The sequence below is a fragment of the Piliocolobus tephrosceles genome, chromosome 16, assembly GCF_002776525.5.
Source record: "Piliocolobus tephrosceles isolate RC106 chromosome 16, ASM277652v3, whole genome shotgun sequence".
NCBI lineage: Eukaryota > Metazoa > Chordata > Mammalia > Primates > Cercopithecidae > Piliocolobus > Piliocolobus tephrosceles.
Window position 1 is genome coordinate 24648931 of NC_045449.1, and position 25420 is coordinate 24674350.

General features: G+C 39.5%; 1 protein-coding gene and 1 pseudogene across 1 annotated transcript in view; both read left to right on the forward strand.

The window, feature by feature from the left end:
- Positions 1 to 25420, forward strand: part of EFCAB5 (EF-hand calcium binding domain 5) — a 175050-nt gene that overhangs the window by 111920 nt on the left and 37710 nt on the right. Inside the window, exons 11-14 of the mRNA XM_023183936.1 lie at positions 554 to 631; positions 730 to 822; positions 2342 to 2556; positions 4205 to 4361. Coding sequence (XP_023039704.1) covers positions 554 to 631; positions 730 to 822; positions 2342 to 2556; positions 4205 to 4361 — 543 coding nt within the window. The remainder of the gene's footprint in view (positions 1 to 553; positions 632 to 729; positions 823 to 2341; positions 2557 to 4204; positions 4362 to 25420) is intronic.
- LOC111520838 lies at positions 19153 to 21337 on the forward strand (annotated as a pseudogene).

The following is a 25420-nucleotide window of genomic DNA, read 5'->3' on the forward strand; positions in this document are numbered from 1 at the left end:
AGGAAGGAAGGAAGGAAGGAAGGAAGGAAGGAAGGAAGGAAGGAAGGGAGAGATGAAAGTTCTCAACTTAGGAAAGAAAGAAAATTGTATTCTGGGGTTGTTAAAATGTACAGTAAGAACAAATCTTTTACTTATTAAATTGTGAAGAAGGAAAAAGAAACTCATGCTAGTTTTTCTGTCACACCTCAAACTGCAAAAGTATATGTACTATCTGCAGTTTCAGGCATTCACTAGGGATCTTGGAACATATCCGCCCAAGGATAAAAAGGGGGCTACTGTATAGTAATACCTAGCTGTGAGGGTGGCTGGGAAATATAGCCCTCATTTTGCATGGCCAAATTGGATACAATAATAGCTTTTGCTACAGAGCTGCTTTCAACAATTCAAGTTATTAACTTATTCACTGTGGTTGATTACAACACTACATATATGGGAAAGTACTTAGAGTTTTTCGTGTTCTATATGCAAGGCATTTCTATCACTTATTAACCTTAGAATAGCTAATGGAAGATGTAATGTTTAATTCATAAGCATTTTCATTTGTACCTTTTAGAAACTACAAAAAAGAAAGTTCAGAAAGACAAGTCCTGTGAACCCAAGTCCCAAAAAATAGAAGGAAAGTCATGGTCAGGTAACTCCTCATTTAATCCTCCTTTCATTTATACCCTAGAACAAAAATACTGTGAAAGTGAAGTTTGATTGGCTACGTTATGGAATGTGTTTTTACAGGTGAATTTTTTACTTGCAACTGGAAAATGAAGTATGTCACATTTGAAGATGAGGAACAGGCAAACTTAATCTATGGTAACTCCAGGTTCACAGGTACATGTTAACAATGAAAGTAGGAAGAATAGATGGCAGTCCAATAGATGGATTTAATTTACTCTGCTACTCGATGATAAAGACTGCATTTAGCTAAGGCAGAATAGGAAGGTGTTCCTTGCATTATTTTGTCCGTAAGCTGGTGAATCTAAATAAATACCAGATAGATGTATTTGGTGGTGGTGTACTATTGATGGTGGCATGTGCTATTGATGAATGCTCTTCTGCTTTGAAACTTACCGTATTAGTATACATTTTTTAACCATGATATGACCCTACCACTACTTTAAAGCTATAATCTAAGCATACAGAGAAAATCAGATACTAGATACTAAAACTCAATAGAAATCATTTCAGCTATGCCTTTCCCTGGTAAGGGCCACATCTAAACATATGAGACAAGTGAGAATCTTATCTTGTTTTTGAAGATTTACAAAGAAAGATCTACTCAACAGAGCAGAGTAGTTTCTGACTTTCAGACAAAGCATGTCTTTAACAATGATTGTTCCAAAAGCACTCATATTTCACTAAAATCCTATTATATTGTTTTGCCTTTCACATCAACAAGTTGTAGAACTAAATTAGATCAAGATTATCTTCTTCCTACCTGCAAATTTTTCTCTCATTTAAGCCTCAAATAACAAACTCTCTATCCTCAAATTTTCTGGTGAAAATGCATGGCATTGATCAAGCTCTTGCAGTCTGCTAGTTATGTTGTTCTTCTTAGTCACCTTTATATCAATTTTGCTCTATCAATGTATATAAAAATTGTGAGTAATCATTTGTTTGAGTCACATCAAATCTCATATAGAAGGGCATGAATGATTGAATCAATGAATAAATCAAATGGAAGTCACTTTGCTGACCTTTTATGAAATATACTTCATATTATACTATTGAGCCAAAAGGTAAATATATTAGTCAAGACTCTTGGAGAAAGGAGTTGTGGTGGTGGTATTTAGTAATTTATTTAACTAGAAAGTTCAGAGTGCAGCTGTTTTCAGGCACAACTAGATTCAAAGGCTCAACAATAGCAACAGGATACTGTCTGTCTGCCTCTGAGCCCTGTTTTTCTGTGTCACTTTCAACTTGAGACAGTTTTCTCCATGCTGTGACAAAAATGGCCATGAAAGCATCTCTAAGCTTATATTCTACTAGTTCAGCAATCAGAGTACAAAAAGAATGATTCGTCCCTAACAGTTCTTCCAAAAGTTCTAAGGCTAACTCTCATTGGCCTATAGTAGGTTACATTGCTATCATATATGAATTGTTAGCCAGGCGTATATCACACGACCATCCATGGCACCAGAGTGGGAGGCACAGTATGACCTGACTCATCTGAGCTGACAATGAAGAGATGTTTTTTCCAAAGAAAAAAGGAGGATGCTGTCCTCATGAAGGGAGCATGGATTCCTGACAGGCAAAAATAGCAGGTATTCATTACAATAGGCACTCATTTATTTTCCCTAACTGAAAGACTTGTTCACTTTACTGCTTGGTAATGTTTCCTGCTTGACAGATTTACACTCAATTATCAGAAATATTCAGTCTTGCAAGGAAGTAAAAGGCAGAACTGCCTTCAATGGAGTTTCATTCAATCTGCTCCAGTTTGTGCAACTCCTGGAGACATTTGTTGGTGAAGACGCTCCCTTGAGTGTCAGCGAGACTCTCACCTCCTTTTTTAAGGAGGGCTATGTTGAAACAAAACAAGAGAAAATGAATGCCTTAGAACAGGTGGGTAGTATTATTTATTAATGATACAAATGAGGTCACTATTATAAGTAAATCTCTCAACCTCAATTGCTCCTGATATGGCTCATGTTAAAAAATGTACAACCAAACTGATCGCTTTATTTCAACAAGCATAGCCGTTAAAGATTCTATTTTATCATCAAATATTCTAAGATCACACCCCAGAGAACTCATTCCCCTAATAATAACATGATTGCTTCTGGCAGGAGATGGTTTATTGTACAGCTTTATTCTTTCTCTGAAAGTTGAGAAGCAGATATGGATATATGCAAAGATGTGTGTGTGCATTATATGCCTGTGTGTGAGTGTCTTTATGAGTACACACACCTGGGGTATGATTATGGCTGAGTATATATTTTTACTCATGAGCACCCAGGTAGTACATATTTCCTAAGAACTTACTACTTACTTGGGTGACACATTAGCTTATATGAACAATTTCTTGTCTCTTACATGAAATATGTAAATTACTTTCACTAAGCTTTTTCAGTAATCATCAGCCTTATGAGTCTTTTCAGCCTAATTCTAGACAATTCCCTTTACCTTCTCAATTCCAGTTCCTCCTACTTAATCAAAAGGTATATATTCATTTTATTTTTGCATTTAAATCTATCTAGACATTAATTCAATTACTATCTCACTAATATAATTAGCCTAGTGAAAACTCTAAAAGATAAATAAAATTAATGTCAAATATAATCAATCTTAAATATAAAAAAATAATTTTTAAAACACAGCCATTTTTCATTATTTAAACAGTGCCATTCATTCCCCTTCACTCAAAACATATCCCTTAGGGCCAGGTGCAGTGGCTCATGCTTGTAATTCCAGTGCTTTGGGAGGTTGAGGAGGGAAAATCTCTTGGGCTCAGGAATTTGAAGTTACAGTGAGCTGTAATTATGCCACTCTATTCCATCCTGGGTGACACAGCAAGACTGTCTCTAAATAAAAATAATAATAATTTTAAAATCCCACTAAGAAGTCAGGCAGAGCACTCTGTGTATTTATCACATTCCTGAACAACTAGAGAAAGAGTGGAAAAGAATGGTCAAAGATTCTTAAGGTTTGTAGAAGAAATTTGCACACACACACACACACACACACACAAAGATTCTTAAGGATTACTAATGCAGAGAATGCCTGTTGTTGTTCTTTCTCTTCAAAGCCAGTCAAGTTTAGCAGTGGGAGGTTGTATACCAACTTTAGTTGACACTAATGTTAATAAGTTCTGATAACCCCCTACCATGGGACCAAACAAGAATGTCTGTTTTGTTTTGTTTTTGTTTTGGCCTAGATGTAAAACAGAGAAATGGTATTTAAAGGATTAAAATTAATCACTGCATTTTCTTTTCTAAAAAATTGAAAAAAAATTTTTTTTTAAGACTGAGGTCTCACTATGTTGCTCAGGCTGGTCTCCAGCTCCCGGCCTCAAGTGATACTCCTGCCTCAGCCTCCTAAGCGGCTGGATTTACAGGCATGTGCCACTGCTGAATCACTGCATTTTCCGTTAATATCATGCTTAGCCCCAAAGTAAACCTGTTTTAATAAAAGATGCTGGACTTTTTTTGGAATAAACACTAGCACAATGAACATGTATCTTCTGTGCTTTATTATCTTGTTTGTATCCTAGTTTAGCCGAAATGCTTTCCAAGTCCGACGGAGGCTTCTCCTAGAAGCCATCTTTCAGAAGTGGGACAGTGATGGCTCAGGCTTCCTGGATCTGAAGGAAGTTGATGAACTCTTATACACATACAAGGAGGGAATGGAAAAAGAATCTATGAAGAAAGGTAAAATATAAGAATTTTCTTATTTAAATTGTGGTAATTAAGTTGGCTTCAAGTTTCCCAGTACACATATACAGTTAAATACTGGTTATGCTAAAACCACGAGGTAACCCTTCATGTCTCCTAGTATAGCTATACATTTATCTTATTTATTTTTAATTTCTAAAAATAGAGATGGGAGTCTCACTGTGTTGCCCAGGCTGGGCTCTAATTCCTGGGATCCAGTGATCCTCCCACCTCAGCCTCCTGAGCAGCTGTAACTACAGGCACCTGCCACTGTGCCCAACTCTGGCTCTAATCTTTTAAGTGGAAAATAACAAGTGTTGGCAAGGATGTGAAAATATTAGAAGACTTATGCATTTGTCAGCACAGTCATAAGTGGAATATGTTGCAGAATGCTTTGTCTAAAATCTTAAATCTATATACTTAGATTCCTTCTGTATACCTGGCTACTCTCACTTTTAAGATTAAAAGAACCCAAGCCATTCCACAGTTCTGCTTGTTCTCTCTTCTTGTTTTATCTCTTTGTCTTCACTGGCTTACAAATTTCTCTTCAATTTACTAACTTCTTATTCTCCTTAGTGACTTTTTATGTATTATATTTTTCTCTTATGACCAATATTTACCAGTCAAAAGCCACTAAAATTCTCATTCTAGTATGATCAATTCCTTTCTTCATTTTATTAGATCTTAATTTAAATTATTTTTCTCTTCACTGGGTTTAAAGATTTAGCTGGCTAACTTTGGTGTACCAGATTTTCAGTTTTTTTTTTTTTTTTTTTTTTTTTTTTATACTTTAAGTTCTAGGGTACATGTGCATAACGTGCAGGTTTGTTACATATGTATACATGTGCCATGTTGGTGTGCTGCACCCATCAACTCGTCAGCACCCATCAATTCATCATTTATATCAGGTATAACTCCCCAATGCAATCCCTCCTCCCTCCCCCCTTCCCATGATAGGCCCCATTGTGTGATGTTCCCCTTCCCGAGTCCAAGTGATCTCATTGTTCAGTTCCCACCTATGAGTGAGAACATGCGGTGTTGGGTTTTCTCTTCTTGTGATAGTTTGCTAAGAATGATGGTTTCCAGCTGCATCCATGTCCCTACAAAGGACGCAAACTCATCCTTTTTTATGGCTGCATAGTATTCCATGGTGTATATGTGCCACATTTTCTTAATCCAGTCTGTCACTGATGGACATTTGGGTTGATTCCAAGTCTTTGCTATTGTGAATAGTGCCGCAATAAACATACGTGTGCATGTGTCTTTGTAGTAGCATAATTTATAATCCTTTGGGTATATACCCAGTAGTGGGATGGCTGGGTCATATGGTACATCTAGTTCTAGATCCTTGAGGAATTGCCATACTGTTTTCCATAATGGTTGAACTAGTTTACAATCCCACCAACAGTGTAAAAGTGTTCCTATTTCTCCACATCCTCTCCAACACCTGTTGTTTCCTGATTTTTTAATGATTGCCATTCTAACTGGTGTGAGATGGTATCTCATTGTGGTTTTGATTTGCATTTCTCTGATGGCGAGTGATGATGAGCATTTTTTCATGTGTCTGTTGGCTGTATGAATGTCTTCTTTTGAGAAATGTCTGTTCATATCCTTTCCCCACTTTTTGATGGGGTTGTTTGTTTCTTTCTTGTATATTTGTTTGAGTTCTTTGTAGATTCTGGAAATTAGCCCTTTGTCAGATGAGTAGATTGCAAAAATTTTCTCCCATTCTGTAGGTTGCCTGTTCACTCTGATGGTAGTTTCTTTTGCTGTGCAGAAGCTCTTTAGTTTAATTAGATCCCATTTGTCAATTTTGGCTTTTGCTGCCATTGCTTTTGGTGTTTTAGACATGAAGTCCTTGCCCATGCCTATGTCCTGAATGGTACTACCTAGATTTTCTTCTAGGGTTTTTTGGTATTAGGTCTAACATTTAAGTCTCTAATCCATCTTGAATTAATCTTCGTATAAGGAGTAAGGAAAGGATCCAGTTTCAGCTTTCTACTTATGGCTAGCCAATTTTCCCAGCACCATTTATTAAATAGGGAATCCTTTCCCCATTTCTTGTTTTTGTCAGGTTTGTCAAAGATCAGATGGTTGTAGATGTGTGGCATTATTTCTGAGGACTCTGTTCTGTTCCATTGGTCTATATCTCTGTTTTGGTACCAGTACCATGCTGTTTTGGTTACTGTAGCCTTGTAGTATAGTTTGAAGTCAGGTAGCGTGATGCCTCCGGCTTTGTCCTTTTGACTTAGGATTGTCTTGGCAATGCGGGCTCTTTTTTGGTTCCATATGAACTTTAAAGCAGTTCTTTCCAATTCGGTGAAGAAACTCATTGGTAGCTTGATGGGGATGGCATTGAATCTATAAATAACCTTGGGCACTATGGCCATTTTCACGATATTGATTCTTCCTATCCATGAGCATGGTATGTTCTTCCATTTGTTTGTGTCCTCTTTGATTTCACTGAGCAGTGGTTTGTAGTTCTCCTTGAAGAGGTCCTTTACATCCCTTGTAAGTTGGATTCCTAGGTATTTTATTCTCTTTGAAGCAATTGTGAATGGAAGTTCATTCCTGATTTGGCTCTCTGCTTGTCTGTCACTGGTGTATAAGAATGCTTGTGATTTTTGCACATTAATTTTGTATCCGGAGACTTTGCTGAAGTTGCTTATCAGCTTAAGAAGATTTTGGGCTGAGACGATGGGGTTTTCTAAATATACAATCATGTCATCTGCAAACAGGGACAATTTGACTTCTTCTTTTCCTAACTGAATACCCTTGATTTCTTTCTCTTGCCTGATTGCCCTAGCCAGAACTTCCAACACTATGTTGAATAGGAGTGGTGAGAGAGGGCATCCCTGTCTTGTGCCAGTTTTCAAAGGGAATTTTTCCAGTTTTTGTCCATTCAGTATGATATTGGCTGTGGGTTTGTCATAAATAGCTCTTATTATTTTGAGGTACGTTCCATCAATACCGAATTTATTGAGCGTTTTTAGCATGAAGGGCTGTTGAATTTTGTCAAAAGCCTTTTCTGCATCTATTGAGATAATCATGTGGTTCTTGTCTTTGGTTCTGTTTATATGCTGGATTACGTTGATTGATTTGCGAATGTTGAACCAGCCTTGCATCCCAGGGATGAAGCCCACTTGATCATGGTGGATAAGCTTTTTGATGTGCTGCTGAATCCGGTTTGCCAGTATTTTATTGAGGATTTTTGCATCGATGTTCATCAGGGAGATTGGTCTAAAATTCTCTTTTTTTGTTGTGTCTCTGCCAGGCTTTGGTATCAGGATGATGTTGGCCTCATAAAATGAGTTAGGGAGGATTCCCTCTTTTTCTATTGATTGGAATAGTTTCAGAAGGAATGGTACCAGCTCCTCCTTGTACCTCTGGTAGAATTCAGCTGTGAATCCATCTGGTCCTGGGCTTTTTTTGGTGGGTAGGCTATTAATTGTTGCCTCAATTTCAGAGTCTGCTATTGGTCTATTCAGGGATTCAACTTCTTCCTGGTTTAGTCTTGGGAGAGTGTACATGTCCAGGAAATTACCCATTTCTTCTAGATTTTCTAGTTGATTTGCGTAGAGGTGTTTATAGTATTCTCTGATGGTAGTTTGTATTTCTGTGGGGTTGGTGGTGATATCCCCTTTATCACTTTTTATTGCGTCTATTTGATTCCTCTCTCTTTTCTTCTTTATTAGCCTTGCTAGCAGTCTGTCAATTTTGTTGATCTTTTCAAAAAACCAACTCCTGGATTCACTGATTTTTGGAGGGTTTTTTGTGTCTCTATCTCCTTCAGTTCTGCTCTGATCTTTGTTATTTCTTGCCTTCTGCTAGCTTTTGAATGTGTTTGCTCTTGCCTCTCTAGTTCGTTTAATTGTGATGTTAGAGTGTCAATTTTAGATCTTTCCTACTTTCTCTTGTGGGCACTTAGTGGTATAAATTTCCCTCTACACACTGCTTTAAATGTGTCCCAGAGATTCTGGTATGTTGTATCTTTGTTCTCATTGGTTTCAAAGAACATCTTTATTTCTGCTTTCATTTCGTTATGTACCCAGTAGTCATTCAGGAACAGGTTGTTCAGTTTCCATGTAGTTGAGCGGTTTTGATTGAGTTTCTTAGTCCTGAGTTCTAGTTTGATTGCACTGTGGTCAGAGAGACAGTTTGTTATAATTTCTGTTCTTGTACATTTGCTGAGGAGTGCTTTACTTCCAATTATGTGGTCAATTTTGGAATAAGTGTGATGTGGTGCTGAGAAGAATGTATATTCTGTTGACTTGGGGTGGAGAGTTCTATAGATGTCTATTAGGTCCGCTTGGTGCAGAGATGAGTTCAATTCCTGGATATCCTTGTTAACTTTCTGTCTCGTTGATCTGTCTAATGTTGACAGTGGAGGGTTGAAGTCTCCCATTATTATTGTATGGGAGTCTAAGTCTCTTTGTAAGTCTCTAAGGACTTGCTTTATGAATCTGGGTGCTCCTGTATTGGGTGCATATATATTTAGGATAGTTAGCTCTTCCTGTTGAATTGATCCCTTTACCATTATGTAATGGCCTTCTTTGTCTCTTTTGATCTTTGATGGTTTAAAGTCTGTTTTATCAGAGACTAGGATTGCAACCCCTGCTTTTTTTTGTTCTCCATTGGCTTGGTAGATCTTCCTCCATCCCTTTATTTTGAGCCTATGTATGTCTCTGCATGTGAGATGGGTCTCCTGAAGACAGCAGACTGATGGGTCTTGACTCTTTATCCAGTTTGCCAGTCTGTGTCTTTTAATTGGAGCATGTAGTCCATTTACATTTAAGGTTAATATTGTTATGTGTGAACTTGATCCTGCCATTGTGATATTAACTGGTTATTTTGCTCATTAGTTGATGCAGTTTCTTCCTAGCCTCGATGGTCTTTACATTTTGGCATGTTTTTGCAATGGCTGGTACCGGTTGTTCCTTTCCATGTTTAGGGCTTCCTTCAGGGTCTCTTGTAAGGCAGGCCTGGTGGTGACAAAATCTCTAAGTATTTGCTTATCTGTAAAGAATTTTATTTCTCCTTCACTTATGAAACTTAGTTTGGCTGGATATGAAAGTCTGGGTTTAAAATTCTTTTCTTTAAGAACGTTGAATATTGGCCCCCACTCTCTTCTGGCTTGTAGAGTTTCTGCCGAGAGATCTGCTGTCAGTCTGATGGGCTTCCCTTTGTGGGTAACCCAACCTTTCTCTCTGGCTGCCCTTAAGATTTTTTCCTTCATTTCAACTGTGGTGAATCTGGCAATTATGTGTCTTGGAGTTGCTCTTTTGGAGGAGTATCTTTGTGGCGTTCTCTGTATTTCCTGAATTTGAATGTTGGCCTGCCCTGCTAGGTTGGGGAAGTTCTCCTGGATGATATCCTGTAGAGTGTTTTCCAATTTGGTTCCATTTTTCCCCACACTTTCAGGCACCCCAATCAGACGTAGATTTGGTCTTTTTACATAATCCCATACTTCTTGCAGGCTTTGTTCATTTCTTTTTCTTCTTTTTTCTTTTGGTTTCTCTTCTCGCTTCATTTCATTCATTTGATCCTCCATCGCTGATACTCTTTCTTCCAGTTGATCGAGTCAGTTACTGAAGCTTGTGCATTTGTCACGTATTTCTCGTGTCATGGTTTTCATCTCTGTCATTTCGTTTATGACCTTCTCTGCATTAATTAGTCTAGCTGTCAATTCTTCCACTCTTTTTTCAAGATTTTTAGTTTCTTTGCACTGGGTACGTAATTCCTTCTTTAGCTCTGAGAGGCTTGATGGACTGAAGGCTTCTTCTCTCATCTCATCAAAATCATTCTCTGACCAGCTTTGATCCGTTGCTGGCGATGGGCTGTGCTCCTTTGCAGGAGGAGATGCGCTCTTATTTTTTGAATTTCCTGCTTTTCTGCCCTGCTTTTTCCCCATCTTTGTGGTTTTATCTGTCTCTGGTCTTTGATGATGGTGACGTACTGATGGGGTTTTGGTATAGGTGTCCTTCCTGTTTGATAGTTTTCCTTCTGACAGTCAGGACCCTCAGCTATAGGTCTGTTGGAGATTGCTTGAGGTCCACTCCAGACCCTGTTTGCCTGGGTATCAGCAGCAGAGGTTGCAGAAGATAGAATATTGCTGAACAGCAAGTGCACCTGTCTGATTCTTGCTTTGGAAGCTTCCTCTCAGGGGTGTACTCCACCCTGTGAGGTGTGGGGTGTCAGACTGCCCCTAGTGGGGGATGTCTCCCAGTTAGGCTACTCAGGGTCAGGGACCCACTTGAGCAGGCAGACTGCCCCTTCTCAGATCTCAACCTCCGTGTTGGGAGATCCACTGCTCTCTTCAAAGCTGTCAGACAGAGTCATTCGCGTCTGCACAGGCTTCTGCTCCTTTAGCTGAGCCCTGTCCCCAGAGGCGGAGTCTACAGAGACAGGCAGGTTTCCTTGAGCTGCTGTGAGCTCCACCCAGTTCGAGCTTCCCAGCGGCTTTATTTACCTACTTAAGCCTCAGCGATGGCGGGCGCCCCCCCCCCCAGCCTCGCTGCTGCCTTGCGGTTAGATTGCCGCAGACTGCTGTGTTAGCAAGGAGGGAGGCTCCGTGGGCGTGGGACCCTCCCGGCCAGGTGTGGGATATATTCTCCGGTGTGCCGGTGTTACAGCACAGTATTGGGGTGGGAGTTACCCGATTTTCCAGGTGTTGTGTGTCTCAGTTCCCCTGGCTAGGAAAAGGGACTCCCTTCCCCCTCGCGCTTCCCAGGTGAGGCGATGCCTCGCCCTGCTTCAGCTCTCGCTGGTCAGGCTGCAGCAGCTGACCTGCACGGATTGTCCGGCACTCCCGAGTGAGATGACCCCAGTACCTCAGTTGAAAATGCAGAAATCACCAGTCTTCTGTGTCGCTCGCGCTGGGAGATGGAGACTGGAGCTGTTCCTATTCAGCCATCTTGCTCCGCCCCCTTCGATTTTCAGTTTTTAAAGTATGTAGTAAACAAGGGAAAGAACTGTCAAGATTAGTTAAGTTCTTCAGCCCTTTCAAAAATCATTGTATTGGTTGAGCTTCAAATGTTCCTAAGTTTATTGATTGTCATGTTCTCTTCAGTAACTATGTCTTCTACAAACTTTACATTATACTACCTGGCTTGTCTTATGATATATCCAAAGAGAATTTACTTAATGAAATTCCAAAAGGCATAATGATGTGATTTTCACTTATAAGATGGGCAAATTTCGTAACACAAAGCCACATCCTACAGAGAACACTAGACAGTAGTTATAGCAGCTGCGTTCCAATACTGGATCTTCACTAAATGACTCTGTGATCTTTCGCAAGTTCCTTAACCTCCATGGACCCAGGTCTCCTTGTTTGTAAAATGAAGGCTTTAGATATGATGAATCTTAGAATTTAAGGAACCTAAGGGTAATGTTATAAGGAAGTCCCATATATTAGATGATATGGAATCCAATTACGTGGAATTATATGGAATCATATATATGAGTAAGGTATAGCAATAGGGACAGATAGATAGCATAAAATATGAAGGATTAAGCCCAGCAAATGAGAACAAGGACAGCAATGAGGAGGCAGAATCTGCTGCCAGATAAAAATGTCTGCAAACAAGAATAATTATTCTCTCCAAGGGCAGGCTTATACAAAATGACTCTCAATAAACACATATTGGTAGCCATTTGGTCTGAGGAGATGATTGCTGAGCTGATGGCAGTATGGAAGAAGAAAAGCAGATTTATCTTCTTTAAAAAGGAAGAAGATTCTAAATTTCAAGCATTGCTAATAACTTATTGGCAAATCTTCAAACAGCTCTTTTGTTGGCTTGTTTTGCTCTACTCTTATTGCTTCTTTGTCCAAGATTTAAAATTGGGATTTAAGTAGCATAAAATCATAGGATTAGAAGTTTTTAGAAAGATTTCTGCTGGTGTCCTCAAAATGGAAGATTTCTATATGGAAGAGGATACTTGAAACTTTTAGTCTGTCATCCCCCTTCCCCCTCAACCTTTTTTTTAGAGACAAGAGCTCACTCTGTTGCCAAGGCTGGAGTGCAATGGTATAATCATGGCTCACTCCAGCCTCTATCTCCCAGGTTCAAATGATCCTCCCATGTCAGCCTTCTGAGTAACTAAGACTATAGGCTGTGCCACCATGCCTGGCTATTTTTTTAAAGACAGGGTCTCACTATGTTGCCCAGGCTGGTCTTAAATTCCTGGGCTCAAGAGATCCTCCTGCCTCAGTCTCCCAAAGTTCTGGGATTACAGGTGTGAGCCACTGCACCCAGCCTCATTTCCCCTTTTATTCCTGTCTGATACAACCTAATCTTTTTGGGCAGAAACATCAAATAAAAGCTATAGAACATGTGACCTGTCTGCATTGTTGAATTTCATGGAATAAGTAATTTTTTCTCCATTACTTTTCATAGGATAGCTATTAACATTATTGGGTTTGCCTTTTAATTTTCTATTTGAATGACTAAATTTGCTTTAATATGTTCATTTCTATTTCAGTAGGACATTTAACTCTTTTATAATTAAAACATTTTGGAAACATTTATTTCGGTGACATCAGCAAGATGGCCAACTAGAAGCCCTTAGGGCCTGTTTCCCTCACAAAGACAAGCCAGAACAACAAATAACAACTACCTTAAGAAAAATAACTGAGGGAAAGTGCCATCTTGCCTCAGAGGAGTAGCAGAAATCCTAGTGAGCACAGAAACTCAAGATGGCCACATAGAGAACAGAAGGCAATGCCAGGTCTCCACTACCGCATCCCCCAACCAGGATCAGGTGGGAACGGGGAAGAACTTCTACCTATGAAGTGAAAGTAAGCAAAAGGATCCCAGCAGTCCCCATCGACACCTTGGACACCTACACAGCTCACTACTGGGGTCCCCTGCAGTCCTCACAGGCATTAAGCCCAGCTGAAGGAGCTGCCTCTAGACCACATACCGGTGCTCTCCCCAGAGAAGAAGCTGACACAGTGCCCTGACCCTTGTGGCCATGCTACTGCACTACACCAACTTGGGATTGGAACTACAGCTGGAGTGTGTCTTTCTCAGGGGTGAGTAGTCACGACACCCCTTCATCCCTGGGGCTAAGCCACCACCAAACCACCTCAGGCCAGTGGCCCAGCATCCCCAAACGGAGCTGCAAGCACTCTTCCACATGAGGCCAAGTGGAGGTGGAGTCACTCCATCTACCTCTCCCCTCATTCCCTTGGGCCAAAGCTGAGACAGTACTTTGCCTCCTGGAAAAACAATTCATTGGCCACTCAAAGCAGTCATTCCTCCTCAGTGCCTAAGTTGAAGAAACTCCCTGCATCCCAAGAAATAGTGCCTTGGCCACCCCCAGCCCTGAACTGAAGCAGCACATTGCCCTCTGGGAATTGGTACCCTGGCCAAACTGAGCTGCTACACAACCCAGTGCTGAGTTGATGTCGTAACCTGTGTCCCAAGGAAACAGAACATTGGCTGAACTAAGGAACTCTGCCTTACAGTCCAAACAACTCTAGTACCTGGCTTCTCTGGAGCTGTACTAGACCCCTAGAGCCTGAGTGGCTGAAATACCCCTCTCCCTGGGAAGTAGAGTCACTGCTATTCTTTTCCTTGTACTCCCTAAGGCCCGAAGAACAGCTGTGCTCTGCCTTTCTGGGTTACTTGCTGCCACTGTACCTGGTCTTACAGTGTCTTGGATAATGCTGAACCCCACCATTCCATGGTCTTGTGTCACTACTACACAGTGCCTCATGCCCTGAGACCTGAGTTGCCTTTGAGTTTTATTTGTTTAGGTTCCCATATTACAACCATATCCTCCTCCTGGGCCCAAACCTCCACAGCAAGCTTCCTCTCTGGAGTCAGGCCAGTGCTGTGCCCTGCCCCCCAGGGGTAGAATCACAGCTACAGCCCAGCCTCCTGGGCTCAAGCTGCTAGGACGTGCCTCAGAGTCACAGATCATGTCTCTATGGGCAACCTACACCCAACCTTGCCACAGAAAGCAAACCTGCACCCCAAGACTCAGGAGCCACAAGTTTGGGAGATCCTGTGCTTAGGACCCTAACCCCACACCTGCTCTGAGCACCTGCACCTGGAGCCCAGTGCCACTGCAGCTGCTTATAGGCCATGTCAGACCTGACACCAAGAGGGATCCCCCTCAGCTAAGTTTCCCCATTGTGGGGAAAACAAGAGTAGGAGGACTCCAAAAGCCCTCAACATCAAGGACATTAATAACATATGCCGCTGCTGCTGCTCTCACAAACTTTCTACAGCCAAGGCCACTGAGGTGCCCACAGGTATTGCTGATGTTGAACACAGTTGAAGAAACTGCACAGAGACTATACCATTTCACCTATCTGGAAACAATGTCGCCACATCCATCCCAACAAGCACACAAAATTTCAACTACAGGTGAAAATCTTCCTCTATAAAAGCCACTCTAGAAAGTTTGGAAGAGGCAGTTATTCCACCAAATACACAGACATCAATGCAGGTACACAAGAAACATGATAAAGCAAGGAAATATGGCACTACTGAAGGAATGTAACTCTCTAGTAACAGACACTGAAGAAAAGGAAATTAATTAATTGCCAGGAAAGGAATTTAAAATAATGATCTTAAGGAAACTCAACAAGACAAGAAAATTCAGATTGACAGTTCAACAAAATCAGGAAAACAAATCCCCATATGAATGAGAAATTCAACAAAGAGATGGAAGTCCTAAAAAAGAAGCAGACAGAAACCCTGCAGCTGAAGAATTCAATGAATGAAATAGAAATACAATAAAGACCTTCACCAGCAGACTTATTAATCAAGCAGAAAAACTAATCTCTGAACTTCAAGATAGGACATTTGAAATTACCCAGTCAGAGAAAGGAAAAAGAAATAAAAATGAAAAGGAGTGAAGAAAGCCTACAATTATCACTATTAAGTGAACAAATATTTGTATTATGGGACTTCCAGAAGGAGAAGAGAAGGGAAAATATGTTGAAAACCTATTTAACAAAATAATAGCTGGAAATTTCCCAAGTCTGGGGAGACATATGGACATCCAGATCCAGGAAGCTCAAAATTTCCCAAATAGATACAGCCTAAAATTCCTCCTCCAGGCAAATTAAAGTCAAATTGTCAAAAGTCAAAGACAAAGAGAGAACTCTAAAAACAGCCAGATAAAAGTATCATATAAGGGAAAGCCAGAGAAAAGTCACATATAAGGGAATCACCATTAGACTAACATTGGAGTCCCCATTAGAATAACAACAGATCTTGTTGCAGAAATCTTATGGGCCATAAGAGAATGGGATGATATATTCAAAGTGCTGAAAGAAAAAAAAATTGCCAGCCAAGAATAGTATACACAGAAAAACTGTCCTTCAGAAATGAGAGAACAATAAAGTCTTTCACAGATAAGCAAAAACTGAGGGAAAGTATCACCACTAAACTGGCCTTACAAGAAATGCTCAAGGGAGCCCTATATCTGGAAGTGAAAAGATGATAATCACAATCATGAAAACATGCAAAAATATGAAACTCACTGGTATGGCAGATATACAAAGGAGAAAGAAAAGAATCAAATCCTATCACCAAAGAAAACCAGTACACTGCAATAATAATAAGAGGGGAAAAAAGGAACAAAGGATATACAAAACAACCAGAAAACAATTAACAAAATGACAGGTGTAAGTACTCACCTATCAATAATAGCTTTGAATATAAATGGATTAAATCCCCCACTTAAAAGATATAGATTAACTGAATAAATTAAAAACATGACCTAACTGGCCAGGTGCAGTGGCTCATTCCTGTAATCCCAGCACTTTGGGAGCCGAGGCAGGTGGATCACAGGGTCAAGAGATTGAAACCATCCTGGCCAAAATGGTGAAATCCCATCTCTACTAAAATTACAAAAATTAGCTGGGTGTGGTTGCACGTACCTGTAGTCCCAGCTACTCGGGAGGCTGATGTGGGAGAATTGCTTGAACCCAGGAGGCAGAGGTTGCAGTGAGCCGAAATTGCACCACTGCACTCCAGCCTGGGCGACAGAGCCAGATTCTGTCTCAAAAAAACAAAACAAAACAAAACAAAAAACATGACCTAACTATATGCTGCCTAGAAGAAACTCAGTTCACCTGTAAAGACATATGTAGACTGAAAGTGAAGGGATGGAAAAAGATATTTCACATGAATGGAAATTGAAAGCAAGCAGGAGTAGCTATACTTAAACAAAACAGACTTTAAGTCAAAACTGTAAAAAGAGAAAAATGTCATTATATAATGATAAAGGGATCAATTCAGCAAGAGAACAACTCTAAACATACATGCACCCAACATCAGAGCACTCCAGTATTATAAAGCAAATATTATTAAATCTAAAGGGAGAGATAAACTCTAACACAGTAATCGTTGGGGACTTCGGCACCCTACTCTCAGCATGGGACAGATCATTTAGACAGAAAATCAATAAAGAAACATTGGATTTAAACTAAACATTAGACCAAGTGGACTAACAGATACTTATAGAACATTTCATCCAACAGCTAGCTGCAGAATACACCTCTTTTTTTTCAGCCCATGGAACATTCTCCAGGATAGATCACATGTTAAGTCAAAAAACAAATCTTATTACATTTAAATAAGTTGAAATCATATCAAATATCTTCTGATCTCAATGAAATAAAAATAGAAATCAATAACAAGAGCAACTTTAGAATTTAAACAACATGCTCCTGAATGAGCAGTGGGTCAATGAAGAAATTAAGAAGGGAATTTAATTTTTTTTGAATTTTTACTTTTTAGTTTTTAATTTATTTTTAAAAATTTCTTCTACTGAGGTCCCATGACATCATAAGATTTCTTGGAACGAGTGAAAATAGAAACACAACATACTAAAACCTATGGAATACAGAGAAAGCAGTATTGAAAGGGAAGTTTATAGAAATAAATGCTCACATCAAAATTGTAGAAAGGTTTCAAATAAACAATCTAATGCATCTCAAGGAATTTGAAAAGCAAGAATAAACCAGACTCAAAACTAGTAGAAAAAAAGAAATAATAAAGAGCAAAGCAGAAATAAATAAAATTAAGACAAAAAAACCCAAAAAAATCAACAAAACAAAAAGTTGGTTTTGTAAAAGATAAACCATATTGCCAAACCATTAGCTAGACTAACCAAGAAAAAAAAGACCCAAGTGAATAAAATCAGAAATGAAAAAGGAGACATTACTACTGACACCACAGCAATACAAAGAATCATTAGTGACTATTACAAACTATATGCCAACATAATAGAAAACCTAGCAGGAATGGATAAGTTCCTAGATACGTACAACCTACCAAGATTGAAGCAAAAAGAAATAGAAAACCTGAACAGACTAATCACAATTAACAAGACTTAATCTGTAATAAAATGTCTCTCATCAAAGAAAAGCCCAGGATCTGATGACTCCACTGCAGAATTCTACCAAATATTTAAAGAATATCTGATATCAGTTCTTCTCAAACTCGTTTAGAAAATTCAAACTCATTCTGTGAGGCCAGCATTATGCTAATACTAACACCAGACAAGAACACAACAACAACAGAAACGGAATTATAAGCCAGTATCCCTAATGAACATAAATGTAAGATTCTCAACAAAATGCTAGCAAACTGAAATCCAGCAACACATTAAAAAGATCATTCACACAGAAAATAAAAGAAAGGCTGGGTGTCGTGGCCTTTACCTCTAATCCCAGCACTTTGGGGAGCCAGGACAGGAGAATCACTTGAGCCCAATAGTTTGAGACTAGTCTGGGCAACATAATGAGACCCTGTCTCTATAAAAATAATAATAATAAGGAAATAAAAGATCATTCACCCTGATCAACTGGGATTTATCCCAATAATGCAAAGATGATTTAACATACAAATATCAATAACCATGATGCATCCCATCAACAAAATAGACAAAAAATCATATGACCCTCTCAATAGATGCAGGAAAAGCATTTGATAAAATTCAATATTCTTTCATGATAAAAACTCTCAACAAGTTAGATTTAGAAGGAAAATACCTCAACACAAGAAAGGTCATACATAACAAAGGCAACATCGTACTAAATGGGGGAAAATTGAAATATTTTTTTCTAAGATCTGGAATGATAAAAAGATGCCCACTTTCACCACTTTTATTCCACATCCATTTATTCTAGATGTCCTAACCAGAGCAGTTAGGAAAGAGACAGAAATAAAGGGCATCCAACTGGAAAAGAGAAAGTCAAATTGTCCCTGTTGTAGATGACATGATCTTATATATAAAAAACCCTAAAAGCTCCACCAAAAAATTATTAAAACTGATCAACGAATTCAGTAAAGTTGCAGGATACAAAATCAACATATAAAAATCAGTAGGCCAGGTGCAGTGGCTCACGCCTGTAATTCCAGCACTTTGGGAGGCTGAGGCGGGCAGATCACGAGGTCAGGATATCGAGACCATCCTGGCTAACACGGTGAAACCCCGTCTCTACTAAAAATACAAAAAATTAGCGGAACGTGGTGGTGGGTGCCTGTAGTCCCAGCTACTTAGGAGGCTGAGGCAGGAGAATGGCGTGAACCCGGGAGGCGGAGCTTGCAGTGAGCTGAGATGGCGCCCCTGTACTCCAGCCTGGGTGACAGAGTGAGACTCCATAAAAAAAAAAAAAAATCAGTAGCATTTCTATACACTCGCAATCAACCAGAAGAAAAAGAAATTTAAAAAGTAACCCCATTTACAGTAGCCACAAAAAAAAACAATACATAGGAATAAATTTAACCAGGGAGGTGAAAGACGTCTACAAGGAAAACTAAAACGCTGATGAAAGAAATTGAAGAGGACACCAAAAAATGGAAGACATCTCACGTTCATGGATTGGAAAAATTAAAATTGTGAAAATGACCATACTACTGCTGTCGCCAGCTGCTGACGCGGGCAGGTCCCGTGTGGGGCTGCCAATGCCGGTCGCTAGGGCGGTAGACATCACGCTGCTATTCCGGACCAGTGTCAAGACCGTGAAGACGCAGAACAAGGCGCTGGGAGTGGCGGTGAGCGGCGGAGTCGATGGCAGCCGGGATGAGCTGTTCCGCCGCAGTCCCTGGCCCAAGGGCGACTTCTCCAGCCAGGCCCACGAAGTGATTTCTCACATTGGCAAACTGAGAGATTGTCTTCTGGAACACAGGAAAGATTATATTAATGCTTATAGCTATACCATGTCTGAACATGGGAGGATGACAGACACAGAAGGAGACCAGATAGACCAGGATATCCAGATATCCATGAGGACCTGTTCAGAAACAATTCAACAACTACGAACAGAAGCTCACAAGGAGATACATTCCCAGCAGTGAAGGAGCACAGGACTGCTGTTTTGGATTTCATTGAAGACTACTTAAAAAAAAACAGTGTGTAAACTTTACTCAGAACAAAGAGCCATCCGAGTTAAGAGTGGTGGATAAGAAAAGATTATCTAAGCTGAAACCAGAACCAAATGCAAAGACAAGAGAATCCACATCTGAGAAAGTTTCACAGAGTCCTTCAAAAGACTCTGAAGAAAACCCTGCCACTGAAGAACATCCAGAAAAGATTTTGGCTGAAACACAACCTGAATTGGGAACCTGGGGAGACGGCAAAGGTGAAGATGAATTATCCCCAGAAGAAATACAAATGTTTGAACAGGAAAATCAGCGACGAATTGGTGACATGAACAGCTTGTTTGATGAAGTGAGGCAGATCAAAGGGAGAGTGGTTGAGATTTCCAGACTTCAAGAGATACTCACAGCAAAGGTTTTGCCACAGGAAGCTGAGATTGATAGCATTCACCGGTTAGTTGTGGGGGCAACTGAAAATATCAAGGAAGGCAACAAAGACATAAGAGAGGCCATTAACAACAACACTGGCTTCCACGTGTGGATCCTCTTCTTCCCCATGATGTGTGCTCCTTCTCCTTTCTCTTCCTCGACTGGTACCACAGCTAGCCTGGGCTGCAGGGGCCCAGCACGAGAGTCCTCATGGGTGCTCACAGACTGCGTACTCTCGTGTACCCCTGATGCTGGAGCATGGTATGACCAGATTTTACCACAGAGCCATTTGAAGAGAACGGGGTTCAGACAGACAGACATATTCCCCAAAAAGGGATACCCAGGCCGATGGTGTTCAGCTGAAAAAGAAAACAGTGGGAAGTGGCCTATGTAGCCATCATAAGGCTAGACAAACTGAATGCCGGAGCTGGTAATTAGCTGTTCCTGAACTTGAGGCTGCCTTGGCAGTTGGGCTGCTCCAGTAGCAGAGGCACAGCAGGTCTCCAGAGCCCCCAATTGTCTCAGGGTTCTAAGGAAGTCGTTGACCTTTCCCATCCCAGTAGCTTCAGGGAAGAACATAGTTAATCATGTCTCTCAACAAATGATTACTTCTTTGTTTCCTTGTGGCTTCTTGTCTGTCTGAGTCAACCAATACACAGACTCACCGGAACATAGAAAAGAAAATTCACATTTGCCTTGTTAATCTAATAAATACAATTACAGCCCCTTTAAAAAAAAGAAAAAGAAAAAGAAAATGACCATACTACCAAAAGCAATCTACAGATTCAATACAATCTCGATCAAATATCAGTAGCATTTTTCACATAAATAAACAAAAAATCCAAAAATTCGTATGGTATCACAAAACGCCATGGATAGCCAAAACAATCCTGAAGAAAAAGAACAAATAGATATCACACTACCAGACTTTAAAATATACTACAAATCTCTAGTAACCAAAACAGCATGGTACTGGCATAAAAACACATAGAACAATGGAACAGAATAGAGAACCCAGAAAGAAATCCATATATTTACAGCCAACTGGTTTTCAACAAAGGTGCAAGAACATTCATTGGGAAAGGGAGAGTTTCTTCAACAAATATTGCTGGGGAAATCGGATGTTCATATGAAGGAAAATAAAACTAGACCCCTATCTCTCATCATATATAAAAATAAACTCAAAATGGGCCAGGCACTGTGGCTTATGCCTGTAATCCCAGCATTCTGGGAGGCCAAGGCAGGTGGATCACCTGAGGTCAGGAGTTCCAGACTAGCCTGGCCAACATGGCAATACCCTGTCTCTACTAAAAATACAAAAATTAGCCAGGCATGGTGGTGCATGCCTGTAGTCCCAGCTACTCGGGAGGCTGAGGCAGGAAAATTGCTTGAATCCAGGAGGCAGAGGTTGCAGTGAGCCGAGATTGTGCCACTGCACTCCAGCCTAGGTGACAGAGCAAGATTCCGTCTCAAAAAAAAAAAAAAAAAAAAAAAAAAAAAAAAAAAAAAAAAAAAAAAACTTAAAATGGATCAAGGACTTAAATGTAAGACCCCCGGACTATGAAACTACTCATGAAAACATAAGGGAAACACTTCAGGACATTGGTCTAGGCAAATTTTTTATGGAAAAGACCTCAAAAGCACAAGCAACAAAACCAAAATTAGACAAGTGGGATTATTTCAAACTAAAAAGCAAAAAGCTTCTGCACTGCAAAGGAAACAATCAATGCAGTGAAGAGACAACCTGCAGAAGGGGAGAAAATACTTTCAAACTATTCATCTGACAAGGGATTAATATTCAAAATATACAAGGAACTCAGACAAAGCAATAGCCAAAAAAAGAAAAAGAAAAATCAAATAATTCAAATGAAAAAAGAGTAAATGAGTTGCATAGACATCTCTCAAAAGAAAATAAAAATGATCAACAGGTATATGAAAAAATGCTTAACATCAGTAATCAGGGAAATACAAATCAAAACCACAATGAGGTATTATCTCACCCTGGCACAAAAAATAACAAATGCTGGCAAGGATGCAGACAAAGGGAAACTCTTATACATTGTTGGTGTGATGTAAATTAGTACAGCCATTACTGAAAACAGTATGAAGGTCCCTCAAAACACTGAAAACAAAACTACTGTATGATCTAGTAATCCCACTCAAAGTATATATCCAAAAAAAAAGGAAATAAGTATGTCAAAGAGATTTCTACATTCCCATGTTTATTGCTGCATTACTCACAATAGCTGAGATATGAGATCAGCCTAAGTGTCTATCAGCAGATGAATGGATAAAAAAATTTGGTCTATATACACAATGCAATAGTATTTAGCCACCAAAAAGAAAAAATTCTGTCATTTGAAGCAACATAGATGAGGTTGGAGGGCATTATGTTAAATGAAATAAGTCAGGCACAAAAAGATAAATGTTACATGTTCTTACTCATATGTTGAAGCTAAAAAAGTTGAGCTTATTTAACGAGAAAGTAGAATAGTGATTACTAGAGACAGGGACGGTTAAGGGTAGAGGGGATAACCAAAGGTTGGTTAATGGATACAAAAGTACAGCTAGATATGAGGCGTAAGTTACAGCGTTCTGTAGCACTGTAGAGTGACTATAATTAACAGCAATTTGTTGTATATTTTCAAATAGCTGGAAGAGCAGATTTTGAATGTTCCCAACACAAAGAAGTGATAAATGTTTGAGGTGATGTATGTGCTCATTATGCTGATTTGATTATTATATATTGTGTACATGTATTGAAATAACACTCTGTACCCCATAAATATGGACAATTATGCATCAATTAAAAATAATAAAGGCAAAAAGTACAGTTGGAAGTAATAAAACATTTATTTTAAAACAAAACAACAAAAAGCATTTTGGTGATACTTTTTGTCACAAAGTTACAGAAACCATGAAAATTAAGAGCTATAGTTATTTAAAAGTCTCATTGAAAAGCACACAAGAGTTTTTTAAAGAAACTGAAAACTGAGCAAGTAGCTAGCATAAAACTCCTGTTGTTATTCCTTTGCTCCGGAACTCTGGAATAAAGAATCTCTAAGAAAGTCTTCCATCTTTCTTTGATTTCCATAACCTTGACACTTTTGAAGATTTTAAGTTGGTTGCAGTATGTCCTTCATTTTTGATTTATCTACTGTTTCCCCATGGTTAAATTCAGGTTATTCATCTTTGTCAGAAATATATCACAGAAGCAATGCTGTGTTCTTCTCATTGTATCTGATCAGAAGTCCCATAGTAACAACGTTGACCAGTTGATTAAGATTATATCTGTCAGGCCCCTCCACTTTAAAGCTGTTTTTTCCCCTTTGTAATTAGTAAGTATTTCATGGGTGTCCATTGAAATCGTATAAACCATTCTTCCTTTTTGTCAACTTTTCATTTATTCATTTATAGCAGTATGTGTTCATGGTTTCCTTTTTTATTCAATGGGTTATAATCCAATACTATCACTATTTGTTTTGATACTCATATTGTCCCAGTTTTAGACAATGGGAGTTCTTTCACTCTGGCTCCTGTGTCCTCCCCTCCCCACGCCCATGGTTTTTTTGGTGTGGGTTTTGTTTTTTTTGTTTTTTTTTTTTTTTTTGAGACCACGTCTCACTCTCTCACTCAGGCTGGAGTGCAGTGGCACAACTGTAGCTCACTGCAGCCTCCAACTCCTGGACTCAAGCGATCATCCTCCCACCACAGACTCCCGAGCAACCGGGACTATAGGTATGCGTCGCAAGCCTGGCTCATTTTTCTAATTTTTGGTATGGATGGGGTCTCTCTGTGTTGCCCATGCTGGTCACAAACTCCTGGCCTCAAGCAACCCTCTCACCTCAGTCTCCCGAAGTGCTGGGATTACAGGCGTGAGTCACCATGCCCAACTCCAGCATTTCATTATGAAAACTGTCAAACATGGCAAAGCTGAAAGAATTTTACAGCGATACCTATATACCCACCACATAAATTGATCATTTTTATTTTATCTCCCTTCATTAATATTTTACCTCACTTTTTAATCTGTCTATTCATCTCCCTGTCCCTCAGTCCTTCCATCTCTCTTATTTTTAATGCATGTAACACATTTTAAGTAAACTATAGAAATCAATACACTTCTCCCTAAATACCTCAGCATGTATATCATTAATTAGAGTTCGATATTTATTAACAGTTTTTTTCTTTCTTTTTGCACATAGGGAAAGAAGGAAGTTTTTTCCTCTTGAGACCAAATTTCCATAAAATGAGATGTACAAATTTTAAGTGCATATTTGCTGAGTTTTGACAAATACATGCCCTGTGCACCCCATACTCCTATCAAGATACAGAACAAATAGCACAGTGACACACCTGTAATCCCAGCTACTCGAGAGGCAGAGGTAGGAAGATCGCTTGAGCCCAGGAGTTCGAGATCAGCCTGGGTAACATCGCAAAACCCATCTCTTAAAAAAATAAAAAACCCATCTCTTAAAAAATAATAATTAAATAAAAGATATAGAACAAAACAAGTCCTCACGCCTCTTTCCCATTCAGTCGCCCACCTTGCAGTCTCCAAAGCAACCACTTTTCTATTTTCTACCATAAATTAGTTTGATCTCGTTAGTATTATCTGGAATTTCATAAAAATGAAATTATACAGTATGCACCTTTTTTTTTTTACAGAGTTTAAACTCTATGTACTTTTTTGTGTACGCCTTCTTTCACTCAGTATAATTTTTACTTTTATTTTTTAACATTTTCAGGGGGACAGAGTCTCACTCTGTTGCCCAGGCTGGAGTGTAGTGGTGTGTGATCATAACTCACTGCAGCCTTGAACTCCTGGGCACAAGCAATCCTCCCGCCTCAGCCTCCCAAGTAGCTGGGAGACTACAGGTGCACACCACCATGCCTGGCTAGTTTATCCACTTTTTGTAGAGACATCATGTTGCCCAGGCTGGGCACTAACTCCGGGCCTCAAGTGATCCTCCCCGCTCAGCCTCCCAAAGCTCTGGATTACAGTCATAAGCCACTGGGCCTGGTCAACTCAGCATAATTTTTCTTGAGAGTCTTAATATGTTGCTACATGTATCAGCAATTTGCTTCTTTTTATTGCCAAGGAGTATTCCATTGTATGAATATACCATGGTTTGTTTATCCATTTTCCAATGTATGGACACTTGGGCTGCAATGTATGGACACTTGCGCTGTTTCCAGTTCTCAGCTACTATAAATAAAGCTACTCTTCACAATCTTAAGTAAATCTTCTGGTGACTATGTTTTCATTTCTCATTA